This window comes from Neoarius graeffei, chromosome 8 (genome assembly GCF_027579695.1).
Source record: "Neoarius graeffei isolate fNeoGra1 chromosome 8, fNeoGra1.pri, whole genome shotgun sequence".
In the NCBI taxonomy this organism is placed as follows: domain Eukaryota; kingdom Metazoa; phylum Chordata; class Actinopteri; order Siluriformes; family Ariidae; genus Neoarius; species Neoarius graeffei.
The window spans coordinates 45,428,066-45,443,730 of NC_083576.1; the positions used below are offsets into that span (position 1 = coordinate 45,428,066).

At 38.9% G+C, this 15,665-nt stretch overlaps 1 protein-coding gene across 2 annotated transcripts in view; it reads left to right on the forward strand.

Moving 5' to 3' along the window:
* Positions 1 to 15,665, forward strand: part of ablim3 (actin binding LIM protein family, member 3) — a 345,079-nt gene that overhangs the window by 274,705 nt on the left and 54,709 nt on the right. For both annotated transcript variants that reach the window (XM_060927674.1, XM_060927673.1), the window contains exons 7-13: positions 389 to 476; positions 1,604 to 1,734; positions 2,608 to 2,763; positions 4,105 to 4,134; positions 4,250 to 4,379; positions 7,373 to 7,471; positions 8,033 to 8,083. In XM_060927674.1, coding sequence (XP_060783657.1) covers positions 389 to 476; positions 1,604 to 1,734; positions 2,608 to 2,763; positions 4,105 to 4,134; positions 4,250 to 4,379; positions 7,373 to 7,471; positions 8,033 to 8,083 — 685 coding nt within the window. The remainder of the gene's footprint in view (positions 1 to 388; positions 477 to 1,603; positions 1,735 to 2,607; positions 2,764 to 4,104; positions 4,135 to 4,249; positions 4,380 to 7,372; positions 7,472 to 8,032; positions 8,084 to 15,665) is intronic.

Sequence of the window (15,665 nt, forward strand, 5' to 3'; positions counted from 1 at the left end):
TAAATTGGTCTGAATCAAAATATGAGTGTTTAAACTCCCTATGTGTTTTTTTTTTGTGCAAATTCAATAATTGTATGAGGTGTGATCAAAAAATTCCGACACTGTTCCTGTTGTGAATGAATGGAGCGTGGTACAGTCATGCTCATGCAGCAGGAGCAAGCAGTAACTTTTATGAGTGTATATGCTGTGTGACATCATTCTGTCAACACTGGGACCTGTTACATGCTTTTATATGACAACATGCACAAATTATATATTTCAGATCCTGAAATATAGTCAATGCATTATGCCAAGATTTATTGCAATCATTATAGCACTTAAAATTATTACAGGTTTGACAGTGAAGGAATGGGTTTTGTTATTAGAATGTTTCTCTTTCTCTCTCCAGGCTGGAGGGAAGCGCTATCACCCTACTTGTGCTCGCTGTGCCCGGTGTCAGATGATGTTTATGGAAGGAGAGGAAATGTACCTGACAGGTGAGGAGACCGTCAAAGAAATTAACAAAAAGCAGGCAGGATGGAGAACCTAAGGACCTCAGAAAAATGTAGGCCATGCTGTTCTACAAAAAAAAAGAAAGAAAAAAAAGGCCATGCTGTTCTACAAAAATAATGCACACTCAAAGGGGAGTAATGCTGCATGATACACAAGCGGATTGCATTATTTTTGTAAAACAGCACAGTCTTGACTGTGTTATTCTGCTTACACCACAGCGATTTGCCAATGATTGCAATGTTTATTTTATTAATGTATGAAATGTTGCACATTTTAACTGTTTATATATAGATTTAATGTTGTTCCTGTTCTCACTTAAGTTATACTGTAACTGTGATAGTCATACCCTCAACAGCCTTGCTCTTTCTCTCTCTTTTGTTTGATCAATCTCTCTTTCTCTCTCTGACTCTGGGGGGGGGACACAGCTTGTCATTTTAGAGAAACCTTTGCCTGAACAGATAATCTTTGCAAAGACTGTTAGAAATCACCTACAACTGACAGTCCATCCATAGAGGTTAAATAAATGTCTCCTAACAAAAACGTCACCATATCAATGATTTCAGGAGCATTTGCCATACAAAGCCTGTGTATGTTTCTATAGAAACAATAACACATTAGAATGAGTGCATTAATATGAACCAATTTTTGATGTTACAGCAAGAATTACCTGTGCTTTTATTTGTAAATAATGCACACCTTCTGATCAATCAAATTGGAGCATTCAGTTGTGCTGTGGTTTAAGCATTAGTGTTCCACACCCTGCATATGTGTATCTCTGTGGGGCATGTTGACTGAGTGTTACATACTAAAACTGCTGTTTCATTCAGCCACCTTGAGATTATGAGGCAGCAGTGTTAATGTGTAGCACCCTAGTCAGCATGCTCTGAGGTGATCATGTTTAGGATCAGCAAAAATTTCAAATCAGCAAACATCAGCTTTCAGAATTATTGATATACAAAAAGTGGGGCCTGGGCACACTGTGCAAAAACATAAATATGCTTAAACAATCTTAAATTGCTTCAAATGCTCTGCATAAAGATTAATGAGTGACAGAAATGCCACAAAGCAGTAATCAAGTATTGTAAGTCACGATGTGATCTGTCCCTCTCAGGTTCTGAGGTTTGGCATCTGGCATGTAAGCAAGTGGCCAGAGCCGAGAGGAAGCTCAGAGTGCGGCGTATGTCCGAGACATCCATCTCACCCCCAGGGTCCAGCATCAGTTCACCCAGCCGAGTCATCTGTGTAAGTATATAATTTCTGTTTTACCAGTGCAGGAATTTTCAAGTTCATTTTGGAATTTTAATACAATGCAAAGATGTACATCTAATGCAACGTGTTCTGCAAACAGTACTGTTATTCTTAACGTAAAACTTTATGTGCTTGGTTAATTTTTATCATTGTTGCTTTTTAAATATATACTCTATGATAGTAAGTATGCTTAAACAAGATTGGTTATTGTAAATATATGAAGCAAATGTGCATTTAGTCTAACATTCACTTATACCAGAGACACACAACCACACCTACAGTCAGAAAGATTCCCCAATACCCGAAGAGATTTATTACCCCCCTTAAATGTGTCTATTTCTATAAGTAGTTTCATAATGACAATAACTGACAACAGGATAAGGCATACTGTGTATACTAAAATATATTTTACTGGTGTATTTGTGTGGTAAGTTGTGAACAGTCCTGGAGGTTAAATCTAGCATAAAATAAATATGAAAATAGTTTGAGGAATTGTCAGCTCAACTTGCTATAGATGATGGGAAACAGACTGAGAAATAACATGGACAAAGAGTTCCTCCTATTGTGTGATGGATAAGCTTCAATTATGCCTTATCACTTATGCTTGATGTATTCTGGCACATGTTCAAACTTTTTGGATTGTGTCTTTCTGAACACAACCAAGGTTTGAGTTTGGTGTGTTTTCTTTGCTATGTGGTGAAAAAAAAGGCAACCTCATGAGGAGTGAGAGCTTATAGAACTTTCAGACTCACTACTAAAATGAAGCACAATGTTTTTGACATTAGTGTCTGTGGTGTTCTCATTGCATTTTGACATGTGTGAGTGTGTATGTGCGTTTGTATGTCTGTCCTGTGTCCCTTTCCTTAGGCCAGAGTGGAGAATGAGATCCTAGAATACAAAGATCTGGCCGCACTGCCTAAGGTTAAGGCCATTTACGATCTGCAGAGGCCTGAATTCTTATCCTATGAGCCATATTACAGGTTCTACTCGGACGACAGGCTAGAGCGCCTCAGCTTCGGCGAGGTACTGCCCTAGTGGCACTTTAGATCCGTGCTGTGTCTCTCTCCAGCATGCCACTCATAGGTGTAGTCCAGCTAACCCAAACTAGTGTAGCTTAATGGACCCTGGCCCTGTGTTCCCAACTTGCCTTGGTCTCTATGTCTCGTCTGTGTGTCTGTTCAGTGCTTGCTTATTACCAAGTAGGCAAAGTTGATAAATGCATGTGATCTTTTCATACATACTCTATCTGTAGAAATTGAGTTATCATATCTGTCTATAGAGAAATGTCTTCCCCCCCACCAAGTATGTGATCTTAGGCATGTATCGATTGAAACTTTTGTTGTTGCCAATTTTGGATATTCCACATTTCTTGAATTTAGAATGGATAATGCTTGATTCTATCCTATTATGCTCACTGAAAAGGTAAAGAATCCTCATGACATGGAATATAATCCATAATTTTAATATGCATTTGTATTTAAAATGTTCAATTAATATTAAAATCCTGATAATGGCACAGCCATGTATGGCCAGGAGTCCAAGAGAGCAAACTGGCCATGCTATCAGGGAGAGAGGGGAGGCACACACTCTCTCCTCTATCAATCACAGACACTAGCCAATCGTGAGCTCATGCATACAGAAGTTGGTGGATAGTGCTTTTCTGAGTGTGTTATGCTGCATCCCTGATGGTGGATGAACAGCATTTTGAAAAGATGTGGTGAGCTGGCTTCATGTGTCTCAGAGGAAGCATGTGATAGCCTTCGCCCTTCCTGGTTGGTAGCCATCATGTGATAGGGGAGACTTAACTGGAGGGTGGGAATTGGCCATGACTATATTAGAGAGAAACATTGGGGGGCAGGGGATATTTGCTGATAGAAGTACAGTATTATCAATGCATCCCTACAACTTGTAGTGTTTATCTCACTCCTGCTGTTACTGAATATTTTTGTCAGCACTTTCCAAAATGATCTGTTGAGTATGGACACATAGGATCTGTTCTTGACAGCAGTGCATCTGCAGTAGAAGTATTTCAGTGATGTGCTGTTTATTCAGTACATTAAAGACAATGCCTTTCAGTAGCCTTTACTATTTTGAGGCTGATGATGAATGAGACATGCTCCTTCATTCTACTGGAAATTGCTTTGTTCTCGCCACAAAAGTGTTTGACGTGAGTGGGAAATTGAGACTACAGGAAACAATCATGTTACTTAAGCATGATGGCATGTAAGCCTAAGTATTGGCTAGGCATTTAAACACAAAAAATACCTCACATCAAAAGAAAAGCAGTCAGACACAATCACATTAAACAAAGTATGTGACTTTATCTTATTGTCTGTCTCTTTGTCTTCCTTCTGACCTCCACAGTCTCTGGGCACACTCTCCCCTTATTCTCAGGTAATAAACCTTACCTAAAATTATCTTATGTTGGCCAGTTCACTGATATGCTCCATATTGAAAGGGAGTAATCAACCCACCTTGCTTTCTCTAAGAACAGTGTATGTTTGGGCAGGACATGTATGAAAGTGTGGATCTGAGGCAGCGGAGGTCCTCCAGCCCTGGCTATATCGATTCTCCTACCTACAGCAGACAGAGCATGTCTCCTGTGTTGCCCCGCTCTCCTCAGCACTACTACCAATATGGTGAGTCACTGAAGAAAGCTCATGTGCATGTGTACTAGTGGTCTACAGTACTTATACCAAATACACAACCTGCATCTTGAGGGAAATGTGCATGAACTGTCCTTGGCAGCAAACATGTTCATTACAACCCCAATTCCAAAAATGTTGGGACGCTGTGTAAAATGTAAATAAAAATAGAATCTGATGATTTGCAAATAATGGAAACCCTATATTTGATTAAAAATAGTACAAAGACAACATATCAAATGTTGAAACTGAGAATTTATTTTATTTATTTATTTATTTATTTTGGGGGGGGGGGGGGGGGGGGGGGAATGCTCATTTTGAATTTAGTGCCAGCAACACATTTCAAAACAGCCAACTTTTTTTGGCATCATTACTGCTGAATGATATACACTGAGTGCAGAATTATTAGGCAAGTGAGTATTTTGACCACAACATCCTTTTAATGCATGTTGTCCCACTCCAAGCTGTTTAGGCTTGAAAGTCTACTACCAATTAAGTATATCAGGTGCTGTGCATCTGTGTAATGAGAGGGGGTGTGGTCTAATGACATCAACACCCTATATCAGGTGTGCATAATTATTAGGCAACCTCTTTTCCTCTGGCAAAATGGGTCAGAAGAGAGATCTGATAGACTTTGAAAAGTATAAAATTGTGAGATGTCTTGCAGACGGATGCAGCACTCTTGAAATTGCGAAGATGTTGAAACGTGATCACCGAACAATCAAGCGTTTCATTGCAAATAGTCAACAGGGTCGAAAGAAGCGTGCGGGGAAAAAAAAGGCGCAAAATAACTGCACATGATCTGCAGAAAATCAAGCGTGAAGCTAACAAGCAGCCATTAGCATCCAGTTCTGCCATATTCCAGAGTTGCAACATTCCTGGAGTGTCAAAGAGTACAAGGTGTGCAATACTGAGGGACATGGCCAAGGTAAGGAAGGCTGAAACACGACCACCACTGAGTAAGGCACACAAGATAAAACGTCAAGACTGGGCCAAGAAATATCTTAAGACTGATTTTTCTAAGGTGCTGTGGTCTGATGAGATGAGCGTGACTCTTGATGGGCCAGATGAATGGGCCTGTGGCTGGATCAGTAATGGGCACAGAGCTCCACTCTGACTCAGACGCCAGCAAGGTGGAGGTGGAGTACTGCTATGGGCTGGTATCATCAAAGACGAGCTTGTTGGACCTTTTCAAGTTGAGGATGGACTCAAACTCAACTCCCAGACCTACTGCCAGTTCCTGGAAGAAACCTTCTTCAAGCAGTGGTATAGGAAAAAGTCAGCATCTTTCAAGAAGAACATGATTTTCATGCAGGATAACGCTCCATCTCATGCGTCCAGATACTCCACTGCGTGGCTAGCCAGTAAAGGTCTGAAAGGTGAAAAAAATAATGACATGGCCCCCTTGTTCACCTGACCTAAACCCCATAGAGAACCTGTGGTCCATTATAAAACGTGAGGTCTACAAAGAGGGAAAACAGTACACCTCTCTGAACAGCGTCTGGGAGGCCGTGGTTGCTGCTGCACACAATGTTGGTCATGAACAGATAAAGAAATTGACAGAATCTATGGATGGAAGGCTTTTGAGCGTCCTCATGAAGAAGGGTGGCTATATTGGTCACTGATTTGTTTTTGTTTTGTGTTTGAATGTCAGATATGTTTATTTGCAAATCTGGAGTTGTCATATCAGTGTACCTGGTGAAAATAAATAAGTGAAATGGCTACATATTTGGTTTTTATTAAGTTGCCTAATAATTCTGCACAGTGAAAGTTACCTGAACACATACATATTCTCCTAAAATGGCCAAAACTAAAAACACCCCACTCTAACTTCCATACATATTCAGCTTTGATATTTATGAGTCTTTTTGTTTGATTGAGAATATAGTTGTTGTTCAATAATAAAACTAATCCTCAAAAATACAACTTGCCTAATAATTCTGCACTCCGTGTATATGCATACAGGATTTGGAGCAGCGTGCCGCCATCCAGACAACATCTTTTTCAGGGAAGGCCTTGCTTATTTCATTAAGACAGTGTCAAACTGCATTCTGCACATATTACAACTCTGTAGTAGGAGTCTGGGTGCTAAACTGGCCTGCCTGCAGTCTAGACTTGTCGAACACTGAAAACATTTGGTGCATTATGAAGCACAAAATAGCCCTGTGATGACCTGGCGACTTGTCCAGGGTGTACCCCGCCTTTCGCCCGTAGTCAGCTGGGATAGGCTCCAGCTTGCCTGTGACCCTGTAGAAGGATAAAGCGGCTAGAGATAATGAGATGAGATGAGATGAAGCACAAAATACAACAAACAAGACCCTGAACTGTTGAGCAACTGAAATTGTATATCAGGCAACAATGGGACAACATTTCTTTTCCAAAACTATAGCAATTGGTCTCCTCAGTTCCCAAACATTTACAGAGTGTTGTTAAAAGTAGAGGTGATGCAACACAGTGGTAAACATGCCCTTGTCCCAACTTTATTTAAATGTGTTGCTGGCATCAAATTCAAAATGAGCATATTTTTCAAAAATCAATAAAATTTCTCCGTTTCAACATTTGACATGTTGTCTTTATATTTCACTGAAAATGGTACAGGGTTTCCATGATTTGCAAATAATTGCATTCTGTTTTTATTTATGTTTTACACAGCATCCCAACTTTTCTGGAGTTGTAGTTCTCCTGGAATTATTAAAACTTAAATGTCATCAAGATCAGCAATATGTGGATGGCATACAAATGATACACAATCCATTGCTTGTTGTCTTTTCTGTTTATTTTGCTATATTTGGCATAGTATGGGTTTCCTGCCTTTACTGAAATTCATACTATACTATCTCAGGCTAATTTTTTGAGCAGAGAGATTGGTGGCTCTGTGCTGTGATAGTTTGTATGACTGAGAGGGTGGAGTGGGGTTTTTTGTTTCTCTACCCCCCACCCCCCATGCTTTGCGTCTGTCGCTCTCATTGGCTGGGGATTTGACACAGGCACTGAAAGTGGCAGGAGTTCACCCTCTTACCCACAGCTGGAGGCCAGGTCCAGCACACCCACTACTAATCAAGCGCCGAAGCATTTCCATGTGCCAGGTATGCCACAAAGCCACACCATTGCTTTTAAAGCCCCTGGCAACACCGTTTAAATAGAAGAAAAATCTTTGATATAAAGATGTTATTTAATAAGCATTTCCAGTGGTAGTCAAGAAATATATATACACACACCCATAACTATGATTTAATCATAATTAAAACCTACCTCGGCCAAGTTCTAGTGTTAGAAAAGTATGTAGTAATGACAAAGCAGAGCTTTCTGTATGCATTTGTTTTTACACAAGTATTGAGTTATAGCATGGTGTATATACATACTGTTTTACTTTGTTTAAGAAGCACATTATGAAAATAAGTTGACAGTGGCTTTCAAATCATTCATTGCTTTTTACCTTTCTATGCATCATGCTGAGCCAGAATGCTATTAGCATCCACTGATGGCTCTTTTTCAGCTCTAGCTCATGTTTACACTATCCACAACACACAAGTTCTTTCTGAAAACACAGAATATGCACACGAAATGCACATGATTTTAAATCCTGTTTCTTTTCCTCATTAGTCTCCCCTCCACATTTCAACTCTTACTTCTCTTTTTCTTCTCAGCAACAGGAGAGCCTAACATCTACCGGAAGCCTCCCATCTATAAGAGACATGGTAGTGTTCTTGGCCCACCCTATTCCTCTGTCTTGGCTGTTGGCAACTGGGAAATGTGTGCTGGCTTAGTGTTTTGATATTCTTTTAGTGTAACACCAGGGTGCAGTTTAACAATGTAGGAAAGCAGTGCTGTGTACTCTTTGTGAGTCTGAAGCACAGAATACTAAATCACTAGATCATTTAAGTTTCCTCCTTTAACATACGTTGAAAATTTGATTGATTTGAACTGAGCATACTGACAGCTGCAGCTGACCACCAAATCTCAACCATGCAGACTTACAAAAGGGCAATCAGTAGGATCATATGCTTTAGAAATGACTTGTTATGCCAGGGATTATGGAGAATTCTGTTGTATCTTTAAGAATAAGATGGCATGCTGTGTGATTGAGTTAACCCCAGACCATGTATTTGCACTTTGAATTAAAAAGAAATAAGGTCACTAGAAAAAAAATGGGGGAAAAACCTATTAAATTATAATTGCCACATACTGCACATTGTTTGGTAGTTAGGTAAACATTGCCTGGACTTGTGCAATTTGGCTGGTTCTTCGTTGAGAAACTTTGTAAACAAGCTTTTTTCCCCCCAGCAAAGTGCCGTTTAAGTGACACATTTTTATAAATATTCAGTGTAAGCTACATACAGATTTTGTCCAATATTAAGGTCACACACTTCACTCTCACTGACATTTATTAGGGTCTTCTTAAAGTTTCATAAATGTGAACTCATTTTCTTGAATAGCAGTACCAATGCATTGTTCCTTCCTAATTGCATGACACTCTGCAGAGTGTGTACAGATGGGTGACAAATTAAAGGTACAAATGATGGCTGTGTTCTGCTGTGGGCAGAAAACATTTGCTGCCAAAGTTTTCATCCATTTATCCCCTTGGAGGGAATGGTTACTGCAAATTAATACAAAGTTATTCTGTCTGATCACCTTCTCCTATGCTGAAACATTCTTGTCCTGATTCAAGTGATCTTTTTCACTGTACCATGGACAGGCCTTGCAGGCTCACTAAATTATATAATGGATAACAGTGATGTAAATCATATGCTATGGCCTTCACATTCACCAGATCTCCTTCACCAGATGAATGGTGTTAATCTCTTTAGTACAGTTCCAAAGATTTGCAGAATCTGCGCCATGAAAGATGCTCTGACATGTTTTTGGTGCCCCAAGACCTTGCTAAGACACTATTTTTTTCCTTTCTTTCATTAGTTACCTGTCTGTGTGTATCCTTGTGTGTAGAGTTTGTTTAGTAGATTTTCTCAGTGTGAGCTTGTGTAATTGTACATTGTCATTACAGGCTTGTGACTTTTTATTAACATCATAGGCCCAGTTTATACCTGTACATTTCATACATCTTAAGTACCAGGATTGTATGCAGATAGATAATATCCATATAAAACTCCAGATGGATATGCACTTGAGAGATGTAAAACAGGTTTAAATACAGTAGAAAAAAAATCATAAATCTTAATGCAGAAGGTCCTTGTAAAGCTGTTGTCATTATGCCACATGAATGATTTAGGATGCAGCAGCCATCTTTTAGCTAAAATGAGTTGAAGCTGGTGGATAAGTGTTGCTAACTGATTTGCGTACTGTTATAATGCAGTTGGACATCAGTCTGGCTAACTGGACATGCATTTGACTACAAGTATAAATGCATGTGATTAAAAACTCCTTGGTATACAAACCATATATAAGATGTGTGAAGTGACTAGATGTGAACAGAGTAAATATCAGATTCAAGATTTAATATTTTCTACACAATTACTTGCACAACAATATGAAACAATTAAAATCAGGCTCCAAGGAAAAGAGTGAAACTTTCTACAAATATAATGTGTAATTCAGGACCATACCCCCATATCTCTATCAGGAGAAACAAATTATTCTCATTGCCTATCCAGCACATGTATTGGATGACCATTTCTTGAGCATATAATTGAGATTACACTGATCAGCCACAACATTAAAAGCACCTGCCTAATATTGTGTAGGTCCCCCTGGTGCTATGCAAACAGGTCTGACCCATCAAAGCATGGACTCTACAAGGCCTCTGAAGATGTGCTGTGGTATCTGACACCTTGACAGTAGCAGCAGATCCTTTAAGTCCTGTAAGTTGCGAGGTGGAGCCTCCATGGATCAGACTTGTTTGTTCAGAACATCCCACAGATGCTCAATTGGATTGAAATCTGAGGAATTTGAAGGCTAAATCTCCTTGTCATGTTCTTCAAACCATTCCTGAACAATGTTTGTAGTATGACAGGGTGCATTATCCTGCTGAAAGAGGCACATGAATGTCAGGACCCAATGTTTCCCAGCAGAACATTGCCCAGAGTGTCATCATTCCTTCGCCAGCTTGCCTTCTTACCATAGTGCATCCTGGTGCTATTTCTTCTCCAGGTAAGTGACACTCATGCACCGGGCCACCCACATGATGTAAAAGAAAATGTGATTCATCAGACCAGGCCACCTTCTTCTACTGCCCCATGATCTAGTTCTGATGCTCACATGCCCATTAGACATGCTTTCAGTAATGAACAGGGTCAGCAAGGGCACTCTGACTCCTCTGTGGTCAAGCAGCCCTATATGCAGCAAGCTGTGATATGTGTTCTGACAGCTTTTTTAGAGATTTGTTATAGTAGCACTTCTGTCGGCTCAGACCTGATGGGCTAGCCTCCAATCCCCACATGCATCAGTGTGCCTTGGGCACCCATGACCCTGTCACTAGTTCACTGGCTGTCCTTCCTTGGACCACTTTTGGTAAGTACTAACCACTGCATACCCAGGAACACCCCACAAGACCTGTTGTGTTGGAAATGATTTGACTCCGTCATCTAGCCATCACAATTTGGCCTTTGTCAAAGTTGCTCAGATCATTACAGTTGCCCATATTTTTCCTGCTTCTGACACACCAACATTGAGAACTGACTGTTTACTTGCTGCCTAATATATTGCACCTCTTGACAGGTGCCATTGTAAGAAGATAATCAGATGTTATCAATTTCATCTGACAATCGTTTTAATATTATGGCTGATCAGTGTATACCTGATGTGAAGAGCCTCAAAAGGCTCATATCCTCCTTCCAGTCCTCTTTTGCATGTCTTTGCAGTGAAGATAGAGCTGAGAGCCTTTTTTATGGTGGTAATATGACTCCTCTTGTATAGACATGTTCTGCTGATACACTCTAGCCTATATTCATCTCTGAGATGACATTAGCTGGTACCCACATGAGTATATACACATACTCAGATTATCATATACTGTATCTAGATGATAATCCTGCTGTTTTTTGAAACTGATTGATTCACCCTTCCAGATACAATCAGCTCCAGAATTATTGGCACACTTGGTAAAGATGGGTGAAAAGGTTACAAAAAAATGTCTTAATGTTAGATGTCAAAGGTATACCATGTAGGACTTAGGGGGATTTATTAACAGAAATGGAATATACTGTAGTATTTATCTATTTATAAACTAAGATTTCATTTGTGTATAATTTGTGTATAATTACCTGTAACTATGAATTGTTGTTTTCATAAGCTTAGAATGAGCCCTTTATATCCTCATAGGACATAGGTCCATTTCCGTGGAGGCTGCCATTTTGCACCACTGTGTTTCTACAGTAGCCCAGAATAGACAAACCTCTACAGAGTACCTTTCACGTTTTTACAAGTGGCAGCATGAATCCAGAAGAAAGTAACGTAAGGAAGATGGAGAAGAAAGGAAAACATAAAAGAAGAAAAAAGAGGAATCGGTGTTTGCTGGTGCTGGCTAACAAGTTTGAGAGCCCAATTTTATAAAAATGGAGGCTCATACTATTATTTAGCAGAAGAAAAAAATAAGGGACCATGAATCCTCATCAAAGAAGTGAAAGCATGAATCAAAATCAGATCGGCTCGATCAGGACAGGCGATGGCAGAAAACAAGGATAATTTTCCTTGCCTAACCTGCTAAATAGTGGTGTGGCCTTTCCCAGATGGAAATCACTGAGTGACAAATGTTTTCAAAGTGATGCCAAAGTTGCCTGTTTTCTGCTGGACAGGTAATTGAGCCTACTAATCAAAGTGCAATTACAAATATATTTGATACCTTTAGCTAGAACATAGCCATGGAATCCAAGTAACTTCATCTGAGTCTATTTCCCATTCTGAAATGAAAATCAGAAAATGAAAAAGGTGTTGTTGTTTTTTTTTGTTGTTTTGTTTTATTTTAAATGATCACTGTAACGTTTTAACAGAAATGAAGCCATGTTTCATTTAATTTTGTCCTCAAAGTAGAATTTTGTTCCCTTACTACAGAATTTCATATAGTGAGTCAAAAATGAGTAAAATCCAGTTTCCTTTACTACAGAATGGAAAAATTGGGGGCAATTTTTCAAATCTTTTTCAAAGGTGAACTGGAAATATTCATTGTCAGTATTTTTAGCCAGAGTAGCAGCAGGTTAGGCATGAAAATCTGTGTCCCCAGGGTATTTATAAAATAAGATATGTGACGCATGCTTCAGATGTAAATTGGACATATTCAGCATGGAAAAAACAAACAAACCCACAGATGCATGGTTTTCAGTCTACGCGGCTTCTACCCTTGACTTAAGTTTATGACCTATGCGCCATGATGGTAATTACATGATTTGGCTGGAGCAAACCTAAAATCTGGGTGTCTTATGTACGGTAAATGCCATTTATGTTCATTCTGCCCTTGACTTATGTGCTTTTCAGCTGCACTTTTGAGGGCTGTAGTAAATCAAGTGCCACCACATGGCAAAACAATCTATTGCCTTTTAAGTTGGCAGTAGGCCTACTTTAACATTATTATACATGTACAGTTTCAAAATTCTTAACTTTGTGTGCCATATATTTTAAATTACATTTTGTAACCCTATATTACATTGTTAAACAGAAAAAAAGTTTTATATCACATGGTGTTGTGAACAACCCCAGTAAATAATTAGTTCTATTATTAGAATATCAACAATTAGAATAAAACAGAAATGTCAATTATAAACCAAAATGCCTGCTCTGCATTTGCTTTTGCTCCTGAGAAAGTGTGTTCCAACCTTGCCTTGATCTAGCCTACTGGGGTTCACTGATACGCAGTTCATCCAGCGATTTTTGTCTCAGCTGTGAAGCCATTGTCCACTAACAGACTCCTGGATGAACAGCTTTCCAGCCACAGTAATTACCTACATTCCCTACCGCTCCTCATCTAAATGAGTTTTTATTAATGAATCACCACAGGTCAAACATGCCTTTATACGTAGGCCTAGCACATGTGGCATGATGTTTAGTATATTTATTTTTAGAGTTGTGTCATACATAGAAACTAATACCTTCCTTTGAGCTGACTCTTAATATAGGTAAGCTCTCCCTTTGCATTTATTTTCAAAATCAGAGTCTGGTTTATGGTTTGAATGGATTTCAATTACATTCACATGGTAAATGCACAACTCCACATTCCATAATTTTCCAACAGCCAAAATACATGAGGGTGTGACTCAGTCTACATCTATTCTAAATAAATCACACCTTTATTCATAAAGCCACCTTGATTTTGAACTTCCACAAAGCCAGTGTGATTGAAGAGCATAGGGGAGAATGTATGTAACTGAAATGTGCGTATGGGACAATCGCACCCTAATATTCAATAATATTCACAATAAAATGCTAGCACAATGTGTAACAAGTAGGAATATTCATGAGCAATAAAACGCTACCACGATGTGTAACACACCACACTATCTTGCATGGAAGTTATGACCTATAGTTTTATAGACTAAATAACAATGCAATTTCTAAATATCTATTTAAAGTAACCTCATTAGTTGACAGGCTAGTAGATTCAGTTGTAGATGATGACATAATTTTGGAAGGATGCTATAGGCACCAGACAGCCACCATACGTTCTAATATGTGCTTGGAAAGAGAGGTGTATTCAGTTGATTGTAAAGCTGCAGTCTCACTGCTAGGTGCCACTAGATCATACATGGTGTACCTTTTAAATAGCACACTGTATTCTCACACTGAAAATATGATATACATTTTAATATTAATGGAAGTACATTTATTCTAAGATTTTTTTTAACTAAAACCATGAGTCACAATTATTGGCACACCTAGAAAATCTTATGAACAAAAAGGAACTAAAGCATTTATACTCACTGTCCACTTTACTATACATCCATGTAGTTATGTAAACAGTCATTCATGTGGCAGTAGTATAGTGCATAAAATCATGCAGATACATGTCAAGAGCTTCAGGTAATATTCACATCAAATATCAGAATGAAGAAAAAGTGTGATCTCTAAGACTTTTTGATCATGGCATGAATGTTGGTACCAGATGGACTGGTTTGATTATTTCATAAACTGCTGATCTCCTAGGATTTTCACACACAACAGTCCCTAGTGTTTATACAGAATTAAAAAAAAAACTGTCACTCATGCACTGTTGTGTGGGTGGAAATGCTTTGTTGTTTAGACAGGTCAGAAGAAAATGTCCAGATTGGTTTGAGCTGCCAGGAAGAATATAAACTCAAATAATCACTCTTTACAACAGTATTGAGCAGAAAAGCATCTCAGCATACACAAAACCTTGATCTTGAGGTGCATGGGCTACAAAACAGAAGACCACATTCCACTCATTGCCACAGACTCATTGAAATTTGACAGTTGAAGATTTAAAAAAAAAAAAAAGTCAGCTGGTCTTTTTCCAGACTTCAAGTGTCCAGTTTCAGTGAGTCATGTGCCCATGATAGCCTCAGATTCCTGTTCTTGGCTGCTTCTTCTTGGTTCTGTTGTTGTAGCCCATCCACCTCACAAGCGATGTTTTGTGCATGGTGAGCTGCTTTTCATTGTTTAGGAACTCTTAACCCTTTGATGCAAAACATGGGTCAAAAGTGACCCGGCTGAGTTTTTATCTTCTATATCTTTGCAATAAATTAATTCCATCATTCAGTATTCAAGGTATTCCTCAATTAACTTGTTTTTGATCATCATGCATCCTTATTTTATTTTTCCTTTCTTACTTTTTGAATAAAAACCCTTTTTGTATCACTACTCTTCTAATGCACAACATGGGTCAAAAACGACCTGCATTCATTTTCCAGGTTATTTCATGTATGGCTGAGTGTTTCTATGATATACTTTTGAAATAAATTCATTTTGTCACTTACTTTTCCAAATATGCAGTAAATATCTTGTTTTTGTTTAGCACAAATCATCATTTTTATTTTTCCTTTCTTAAGTTATGAACAAGCACAGCTTTTGTAATTCTACATCAAGCTTACACACATGGGTCAGAAACGACCCGCATGCATTTACTACAGCGTTTGGTGGGAACTGTGACTTGTGCTTGTGTCAGACATTTCACAGCTCAGCACAGCGCCCTTTGCCCATCTAATACATGTAAGTAATGGTTTTCAATTGTTCTAACATTACCTTAGAAAAAATTTATTACGTTTAGGTTACCTTGAGGCGGCAAGGTGGTGTAGTGGTTAGCGCTGTCGCCTCACAGCAAGAAGGTCTGGGTTCAAGCCCCGTGGCTGGCGAGGACCTTTCTGTGCGGAGTTTGCATGT